Source organism: Otolemur garnettii, unplaced genomic scaffold, assembly GCF_000181295.1.
Source record: "Otolemur garnettii isolate 467f Iridium unplaced genomic scaffold, OtoGar3 scaffold00070, whole genome shotgun sequence".
In the NCBI taxonomy this organism is placed as follows: Eukaryota; Metazoa; Chordata; class Mammalia; order Primates; family Galagidae; genus Otolemur; species Otolemur garnettii.
The window spans coordinates 9865134-9874611 of NW_003852465.1; the positions used below are offsets into that span (position 1 = coordinate 9865134).

Consider the following 9478-nt stretch of genomic DNA (forward strand, 5'->3'; position numbering starts at 1 on the left):
AAAAAAAAAAGTAGTTAGCTTGAGGAAGGTGAGAGCAGTGAGGTATGTGCTTGAGGGAAGGAGCCAGTGAAGAGGGTTAGACTGAGCTTTCAGTCCCCTGAGAGGGGATGCAGAGAGGGTTGGAGCATGTGGGTTGAGGACGTGCTCTTGGAAAGAAGTGAGAGCCTGCCTCTGCCACCTGTAGGAGGGTTAGTGGTTAGAGCACTGTGGAGGGAGGAGAAGGGATCTGGGTTGGGTACAGCTTACTCAGGAGCTTACTCAAACTCTAGTGGGTCCACTCACCACTGTGTCAGCTTGAGCCAAGTGAGTTCGCTTTTCTGAGCCTCTGCTTGACTGGGATGTTGAGGCGCAGGTGAAAACACAGGGCCAGGCTTATGGAGGTGTTGGAGGTATTGGTAGGGAGTTACACACCTGGTGGCCCCTTCTCCCCAAGCCTGAGCAATCTATGTAGGTGCCTGACAGCACAGGGCTTGGGGGTAGATTCTTGCCCAGCCATGTATGAGCTGTGAGACCTTGTGCAAATGCTGAGGCTCTTCTAAACCAGTGTTCTTCAACCTTTGTATCTCACAATACACTTGAACCTATAGTTAAACTTCCATGGCACACTTAAATTAGGTTGATCAGAAAAAAAAAAAGGAGTAGAAGAAAGAATATACTTACTGTGCTTTAAACTTCTTTTGAAAACAATTTAATTAATCTTTAAAAATTTTCAGGGCACACCTCAAATTCTCTCATGGTAACCAGTGTGCCATAGCACACAAGTTGAAAATCACTGCTCTACACCTTGGTTTCTCCTTCTACATGTAATTAGGATTCTAAGACCTATTCTTACATGCAGAACTGTGAGGAGTAAATGAGATAATGTTTGTGAAGCACTCATCATGGTACGTGGTACATAGTAAGCACTCAATAAATAGAACCAAAGGGTAGGAACCAGCAGATGGTGAATGAGAAGGCACTAAGCGTTACTGAGCTAGGAGGGCCTAGCTGGGGTCAGAGCTTTAAGCCAAAGGAACAAAAAGCTAATTGTGAGAAACTTAGGTATCAATCCGCAGTTGGGAGACACCTCCCAACCCCTGTAGCTCCATGTAACATCCAAATCAAGGGTAGGCGTGGGGTTTTGTCAGGTAATGAAGACTTGGACAACTTGGTTTCCGGGGCATGTCACAGTCCTGTGGCTCTCTTCTGGGGGTGGGGGCTTTCCGACCATCTTGTAGTCTGACCTCTCTACCTGCCAGCTTTGGCCCTCAGACCCGTGGTACCCCTGCTTCATGCGCTGCTGTGCCCACAGGACCGGGGCTTCTGCGTGGAAGTGAACACAGCCTTTGAAGACTTCGCCCACGTCATAAGCTTTGACAAGAGGGCTGCTGCGCTGGACGCAGGCAACATCAAGCTGACCTTCAATAGTGTGAGGGGCTGGGCAGGGCGTGGGGCTCAGTAATCTAACTCATCCCAGTGTCCTGTTCCATTCCTTCTCACTCACTGTCCCCAACTGTATTTCTAGTTCAGGGGATGATGGTAGAAGCCCAGTTCCAACTTTCCACCTCCTAAGGTATGCCTGAGCGGGACCCACGTATCCACTCTCCTGGGTTACCCTGTTCTGTGTCCCTTCTACCCCCAGCTGCTGGAGAAAGCAGAGGCACGGGAGAGGGAGCGGGAGAAGGAGGAGGCACGAAGGATGCGCCGCAGAGAGGCTGCCTTCCGAAGCATGCTGAGGCAGGCCGTGCCTCCTCTGGAGCTAGGCACTGCCTGGGAAGAGGTCAGGAGCGCGGCCTGGCCCCAAACACCCCTCAAGCCTGAGGGCAGCGGTGCTTCTCCACCTCTGAGGGCCCATCCCAGTCACAGCACAGCCCTGGGCCAGCTCCAGTTCCCTTCCTTCCTGTGCCCCAGCCCTGCCCTGTGCTTGTGGCGGTGTCCAGGCCGGGCCAAACGGGTTCTGGTCTGATCAGCAGTGCTCTCCTGTTCAAGGTCCGTGAGCGCTTTGTGTGCGACTCAGCCTTTGAGCAGATCACCCTGGAGTCGGAACGGATCCGGCTCTTCCGGGAATTCCTACAGGTGCTGGAGGTGAGGCAGATTTCTTGTCCTCTCTATGTATCCCAGGCCTTTGAACTCCCTGGGCTGGCTGAACAGACTGTATTAGCCTCTGCCCCCTAGGGCTTTCTTTTCCCTGGCCAGCTAAGGAAGGAGAGGCCTAGGATAGGCAAAAGGCCCTACTCAAAGAGGAAGGCAGAGTCAAATTGTAGGAGGCAGGATCCTTCCTGGGGCTAAGGCTGGTGCTATCCTCACCTCTTCCCTCTGCCTCTAGCAGACTGAATGCCAGCACCTCCACACCAAAGGCCGAAAGCATGGCAGGAAGGGCAAGAAGCACCATCGCAAGCGTTCCCACTCGCCCTCAGTGAGTTAGTGGGTAAAAGGAACGTGGGGTGAGATTGCATTGGTTTTTGTTTTTTTTTTTTGCAGTTTTTGGCTGGGGCTGGGTTTAAACCTACCACCTTCGGCATATGGGGCCAGCACCCTACACTTTTGAGCCACAGGTGCCGCCCAGAGACTGCATTGTTTTGGGGAAAGGAGAAACACTTCTTGCTTTTCCCCTACATCATCTCCCTTGGAGGGAGATTTGAGGATTCCTTTGGCCCTGGATCCTCCTCTTTGTCCCCAATTCCCAGACAAGGGCTTCTAAAGGCCAGAGAACCTCTGCGCTGATACATATCTGCTGATTTGCCCAGGGCTCTGAGTCAGAAGAGGAGGAGCTGCCCCCACCATCTCTCCGGCCCCCCAAGCGGAGGCGGCGGAACCCCTCGGAGTCAGGCTCTGAGCCCTCTTCCTCACTTGATTCAGTTGAAAGTGGGGCTGCTGCCCTTGGAGGACGGGGCTCCCCTTCCTCCCACCTCATTGGATCAGGTAAATAGTTGCTAGCAGCCTGGGACCTGGAGAAATGTTGGCCTAGACCAGTGGTTCTCAACCTTCCTAATTCCTCCTAATGCTGTGACCCTTTAGTACAGTTCATGTTGTGGTGACCCCCAACCATAAAATTATTTTTTGTTGCTACTTCGTAACTGTAATTTTGCTACTGTTATGAATCATAATGTAAATATCTGATATGTAGGATGTATTTTCATTTTTACAAAGGGGTTGTGACCCACAGGTTGAGAATCGCGTACCTAGACTGAGAGGCGGCCATTGGCAAGTCTCAGCCCCCTTGAGCGTAAAGTGGATTGGGAGGGTACACATGTGGGAGAATAGGAGGAACTACCTGTCCCCTGCCCAGGCAAGAAACTGGGAGAAGGAAAACTGGCCTGACTCAGGTTTACTGCCTGAGACCATGCTGTCCCTACCTGTGAAGGACAAACAGGGACTGCAGCCCAGAGAAGGATGAGCCCTCCTTTCTCCTTTTAGGACTCAGTAGGGATTTTTCTATTTCTAGATCATGGCCTTCGGAAAGCCAAAAAACCAAAAAAGAAAACTAAAAAGAGAAGACACAAGTCGGTGAGTAGAGAAGGAACTTCTACCTAAGGCCCTGCTGTTTTGTGAGCTCTGTTCTACCTGCTTCCCAGGCTTCCTACACAGGAGCTAACAGGATGTGGGCCCTGGACTCTTACAGAACAGTCCTGAGAGTGAGACAGACCCCGATGAGAAAGCTGGCAAGGAGAGTGATGAGAAGGAACAAGAACAGGACAGGGACAGGGAGCTCCGGCAGACAGAGCTCTCTAACCGCTCCCCAGGCTTTGGCATCAAGAGGGAGAAGGTGAGAGGGCCAAGGATCCCAGCCCCCACTCTGTCCATGCCTCCATGGCCTCAGTGGAGGCTGAAGGTGAGCTGTGCCTTTACTCCCACAGACGGGCTGGGACACGTCAGAAAGTGAACTGAGTGAGGGCGAGCTGGAGCGGCGGCGGCGGACACTCCTGCAGCAGCTGGATGATCACCAATGACCTGACAAGCTGCTCTCTGCCTTGAGTCTGTGAGGCTATGGCTCCTGGGCCACCCTCACCATCTGCCTCAGACTTCTTAGTCTGGTCTGTGTTCACGTTTCCTAAAGTAGCCCCACCCCCAGTACACCACTGTTGGCACCTCAGAAGGTTGCTACTGGTGTTTAAGGGTTCCCTACTCCCCGGACAACTAGTGCAGTCCTTGTCCTCGGCCCCAGACCAGAGATGGGTGGTATATGCCATATGAGGTGGGTAATGCCAATAGATAAAGTGTGAGAGAAGAGGCACCCAGGGAAGTGTGACAGGCTGGTGGACATAGCCTGGGTGGCAGAGGGCAGAGTCCTTACCCTCTAGAATCAGTGCCTGCTCCTGCCTGCCCTGGCCGTGGCACGCCACCACTTCTTCCTTCTGCCCCAGGACCCAGTATACGTGTGTTTTGTTTTTGTTTTTTAAATAACGATATTTATAACATGGTCAGTGACTCTTTTGTCTTCTCCCTGTGTTATTGGGACAGGCTGGGGACTGGACAGGTGTGTGCAGGTCCAGCAGAGGGCACTAGTGTCTCACAGTGGACCTGCCTCCCTTTGTGTGGCTGGAGCCCACCCAGCCTGGTTCTTCTTCCCCAGGCGTCTGAGCTCCTCACTCTACATTTCCTGTTCCCACAGTTCAGGTGATCCTGAATGGCCACTGCCAACACACGAAGCTCAGAAAAAGGAGACAGAGTCGCCTTGTGCTTTAAACCTTTGTTGAGAGAGGGAAGGTCTGGATTTATATACAAGAGAGAGGGCACATGTACAAAAAGAAGTGGGCCCCCACATTCCCTTCTAGGGGAAAGGAGGAAGAGAGGAAGCTGGCAGGGAATTGAGCAAATAGTCAAGACCACCATGATGTTTCCTGCCTCCTGCCAAAAAAATACCTAGCTAAGGAAAGAAGGGAAGGATGTTGTTGATATACCCTTTCTCTACCTGTCTACAGAGAAAACCTTTGCTCTTCTGCCCACCTTGGCAAGGACTGTGTCAGCTTAGAATGAAATAGGTTAATAGCCAAGGGATAAAAGCAGTGAGCCTGGCTTCTCTCCTCTACCCTTATTAGCAGGTGGAGCCCAGGCTTAGAAGGGCCTTGCTCCTGATAAGAGATGATCCCAGAATGACAGTGTTCCCTAAGCCTGGATACTTCTAGATCAGGGCTGACCATGGGCCTACAAAAAAGAAGGATAGTTGCTCTTTCCTCTTAGCCCTCTGGGCTCTAGTGGGAAAGGGACATAGGTGCCTCTGTAAAAGCTAAAGCTGGAAATGGTTTTTCCCAGCCCTAAGCTGACCCTTGCAGACCCTTTGGGAAATGAAGCTGAAGACCTTGGGGGCAAAGTGCAGTACTAGAGGCACCAAAGGTGTACCTGTGCCAGCCCCTACAGACCTAATGCCCACAGTGGCACAGGTAAGATCCAGCCCCGAGAGCTAAAGGGAAACAATAAGCAGCACAGCCCTCTGCTGGGCCCTGGGCTGACTCCAAGGCTGCAGGTCCACCAGTTGGATGTTCAGGACTCAGGGTTGAAGTGCTTCTGCCTTTTAGAGAGGGTCAGTGGGGGCCTGGAGCCCGAGGGGGGCCGCTCTGCGGTGCAGCACTCCTGACTTGGTGGCGAACAACAATGGGCTGGCAGTGGAGACCTGTGAACAGAAAGGGAGGCTGAGCCAGGGCAGCGCCTTCAGGTGCAGCCCCATAGGCAGGGTTGGGAGGAGGAATCTCAGGGCTTGAGGGGTACAGGAGACTGTTGGGGCTCTGGGGCACTGGACAGTAGGCAGAAATAAAGTAGACTCAACAAGACCCAGAACAGGAAGAGACCCTATGCTGACAGAATGTCAGGAAACAGATCAAGGGACATCTAATTGCCCTGGGGGAAGAAGCTATTGTCAGCTCTTATGAAGAGGGAATCTGAGAACAAAGGATCCTGGACCCAGAAATGGAGCTGCAGCCTCAGTGATCACAACTGTAAGGCTGGTCCTGCCTGCTCTGGCATGGCTCTCAACCCTGCCCTGGCAATTCCCTGCCCCTTACGTCTTAGTAGAAGCCAGGACAGCATTAGTGGGAGAGAGACCAGCTCCCTGAGGGTACATGCAGGGGATAAGCCACTCTTCTTAGAGCACGGGCATGCAAGGAGACTTATGTCCCCATCACAAGGAGGCTGCAAATCATGCAGGGAGGTGCCTGTGAGCTCCCAATAGGAGTCCTCAGAAATGGGCATGCAGAGGGGTTGTGATGCCTGGTACCTGGCAGGGGCCCCAGCCTTGGGGGTTAACAGTTTGACTCATCATGGTGGGCTGCATCACAGAAGAAGCGTGAGCCCCGCTTGGCAGTACGGGCCGTGAAAGGGACACTCTTCAACACTGGTCCAGGAGAGAGACACAGTGGTCAGCCCTCATGGGATAGGGGGGCAGAAAGGAAGGCCCCAATGCGTTGGGTTGCACTTTGCAAGCTGGGTCCAACTGCCAGACCCCAGAGAGGAAAAAGGAACCCACCTGTGATGATATCCTCAATGGTACCATCCTTCCCCTCGTAAACAGGCCGGTGCTCCTTGGCCTGGCGCCGCCTCAATTCTGCAATTAGCTCCTGCTGCTGCCACTTGTTCCGCTGGGATGGGGTCTAGGATTTGGAGAGGGAAAGGACACTGACCTGACCTGACCTGAGACTGTTCCTCCCCATGATGCAGCCTGAGGACACCCTGGCTGTGTACTGCTAGGAGTCACCTTCCCAAAGCCCCTCTCTCCAGCCACTAGACCCTGGCCCTCAAACTCTCTGGATGGTCTCGCCACCCATTTCATCTCCCTAGCTCTGTTCCTCCAGCCCTCAATCTTTTGCCCTGTGTTCCTCTAGACCCTAGCTCTTGGTGCCACCCACCTTGGCATCCAGTTTCTTGGCTTCCTGAGCCAGCTGCTTCTCTCTCATTACCTCCTCCTGCTTCTTACGGGCTTCGTTCTCTTGTTCTGCTTCCTAAGAGCCATGGAAGGTGGGGGTGGGGGGGTGAGGCTCACACAGGCTTTGAGGGGAGGGGTTAACACTGAGGGTGGAGAGTAGGTGGCAATAGGACCAACTACCCCAGGTGGCCAGCCTCTGGAGGGGTACTTCCTGCCCCAAACAATGACAGGAAGGGCCTAGGCCCCCACCCTACCACCAGTTCACAGCTGACCATAAGAGGTCTGCTACCAGCTTCCATTGCTCTCTCCCCAGTACTCAGGAGCAGTCAGGAAAGGACCATGCTTGAAAGCCCTGGCTTCTCTCCCACAACCAGTTTTCTCTCAGCCAAACTCCTTTAAAAGCTCTCTTTGCCTTACCTTGTAAGAACGAATGAATCGAACAAATACTGGGAAGAACACAGAAGGAGGTGTGGTCTTGGGACTCTCGCCAAAGTAGCGCACAACTGCATTATAGGCCTCCTGGGAAAGGGGTGGGCAGGAGGGGTCAGCCTGGCAGGAAGAAGTCCAGCTCCCGTAGCAAGGACAGGCGGCCTATGTGAAGCAGGGCCCTGGGCCAACGGAGGAAAAGCAACCACCCAAGCCCATGAGCTGGAGAGAATCTGGGCTCCTAAAGCTCCCAAGAGTCCACGTCCCTAGAGGTGGCTGCCTGCCACCCCCATAGCCCTCTCACCTCACAGCCAGCCAGCTGCTAGATAAAGAACCAGAGGGGACTGGCACCTGGGCCCTGGTTACTCCCACCCTTGCACCCTATGCTTGCCTCTGCCGTCTTGGCATCTCGCTGGAGCTTGTCCAGTTTGCCCTCATTGGTGGTCAGGAAGTTCCGAAGGACACTGTTGTCATGGATGCTGCACTCCCGCCGTATCAGCTCCATGCCCCGGCCCAGCTCCTTCACATCCAGCAGCACATTCTCCAGGGACACTGTGGTCGCCAGAGGCCTGGCTGAGGAATGTCTACCTCCCAGCTCAGGACTCTAGCAAACTCTGGCTTTCCCTCCAGCATAGGCTTCCTCAGGTTCTCATGCCCATGTGGACATAGAGAAGTGTACACCAAGCCAGCTGCACTCTCACAAGAAGGGAGCAGAGACTGCAGCTCATGACCCCAACAAACGAGGCAGCTAAGGAAGGGATGACAGGCTGCTGCTCTGGGAAGTGCAGCTGCCTCAGGCCTGCTACAGCTTTCATGGGTGAGGCAAAACAACAGCTACCTTACATCTGTAGGGAGCTTTATCAGTGCTTTTCAAAGCATTTCACATACATTATAAAGAAACAGTCTCAGGTGGCACCTGTGGCTCAGTAAGTAGGGCACCAGCTCCATATACTGAAGGTAGTGGGTTCAAACCTGACCCCAGCCAAACTGCAACAAAAAGGTAGCCAGGTGTTGTGGCAGGCGCCTGTAGTCCCAGCTACAGGGAGGCTGAGGCAAGAGAATCACCTAAGCCCAAGAGCTGGTGGTTGCTGTGACTACCAAGAGTGACAAAGTGAGACTCTATCTCTTAAAAAAAAAAAAAAGAAACACAATCTCTTAGCTCGGCATCTGCAGCCCAGTTGTTAGGGCTACATGCACCGGGGCTAGTGGGTTTGAACCAGCCTGGGCCTGTTAAACAATAATGACAACAACAACAAAAAAAACAGCCAGGTGTTGTGGTGGTAGGCGCCTATAGTCCCAGCTACTTGGGAGACATAGGCAACAGAACTGCTTAAAGCCCAAGAGTTTGAGGTTGCTGTGAGCTATGACACCACAGTACTCTACTGAGGGCGACATAATGAGACTCTGTCTCAAAAAAAAAAAGAAAAGAAAAGAAAAGAAAAAGTAAATATAATACAAAGAATTTTCCCTTGAACTATTTGAGAGTAAGATGCCAACCTAAAAACCTCATCACTTTCAAATATATTAGTTTAACATTTACTTTCTACAAAGAAGGAAATTCTCCTTTACCAGAATATATATCAAAATCATTAAATTATTATTAAACATTTCTACCACCTAACCTTCAAATATCCATCAAGTTTTTTTAACTTCTTTTGTTAAAATTTTTTCTGTCTTTTTTTGTTTGTTTGTTTTGGAGACAGAGTCTCACTTTGTCACCCTAGGTAGAATGCCATGGCATTATAGCTCACAGCAACCTCAAACTCCTGGGCTCAAGCGATCTTCTTGCCTCAATCTTCCTAGTAGCTGGGACTACAGGCACCTGCCACAAAATCTCGCTATTTTTTAGAGATGGAGTGTCTCACTCTTGCTCAGGCTGGTCCCAAACTTGTGAGTTCAAGCAATCTACCCTCTTTGGCCTCTCATAGTGCTAATACTAATTACAGGTGTGAGCCATGACACCTGGGCCTGTATGTCTTCTTTTATTTCAAAAAATTAAGGGGGTATAAATGTTTTAGGTTACACTGATTGCTTTTGTAATGCCTGAGTCCCAGTTATAGGTGTGCCTACCCAACCAAGTTTTGCCAAATGTCCCTACAATGTCTTTGCAGCAAAATGATGCCATTAAGGGTGGTGCCTGTGGCTCAAAGGAGTGGGGCACCAGCCCCATATGCCGGAGGTGGTGGGTTCAAACCCAGCCCTGGCCAAGAAAAACTG

The 9478-nt window shown here is 51.9% G+C and overlaps 2 protein-coding genes across 2 annotated transcripts in view; one reads left to right on the top strand and one right to left on the bottom strand.

Annotated features, from left to right (window-relative positions):
- PRPF40B (pre-mRNA processing factor 40 homolog B) overlaps positions 1-4400 on the top strand; it is a 23536-nt gene extending 19136 nt beyond the window's left edge. Inside the window, exons 18-25 of the mRNA XM_023515385.1 lie at positions 1292-1408; positions 1622-1759; positions 1969-2064; positions 2306-2395; positions 2727-2901; positions 3425-3486; positions 3602-3745; positions 3837-4400. Coding sequence (XP_023371153.1) covers positions 1292-1408; positions 1622-1759; positions 1969-2064; positions 2306-2395; positions 2727-2901; positions 3425-3486; positions 3602-3745; positions 3837-3929 — 915 coding nt within the window. The 3' untranslated portion in view covers positions 3930-4400. The remainder of the gene's footprint in view (positions 1-1291; positions 1409-1621; positions 1760-1968; positions 2065-2305; positions 2396-2726; positions 2902-3424; positions 3487-3601; positions 3746-3836) is intronic.
- Positions 4401-4659: 259 nt separating this feature from the next.
- Positions 4660-9478, bottom strand: part of FMNL3 (formin like 3) — a 72130-nt gene continuing 67311 nt past the window's right edge. Inside the window, exons 22-27 of the mRNA XM_023515392.1 lie at positions 7653-7813; positions 7253-7354; positions 6819-6911; positions 6440-6563; positions 6191-6307; positions 4660-5590 (exon numbers count right to left, since the gene is read on the bottom strand). Coding sequence (XP_023371160.1) covers positions 6216-6307; positions 6440-6563; positions 6819-6911; positions 7253-7354; positions 7653-7813 — 572 coding nt within the window. The 3' untranslated portion in view covers positions 4660-5590; positions 6191-6215. The remainder of the gene's footprint in view (positions 5591-6190; positions 6308-6439; positions 6564-6818; positions 6912-7252; positions 7355-7652; positions 7814-9478) is intronic.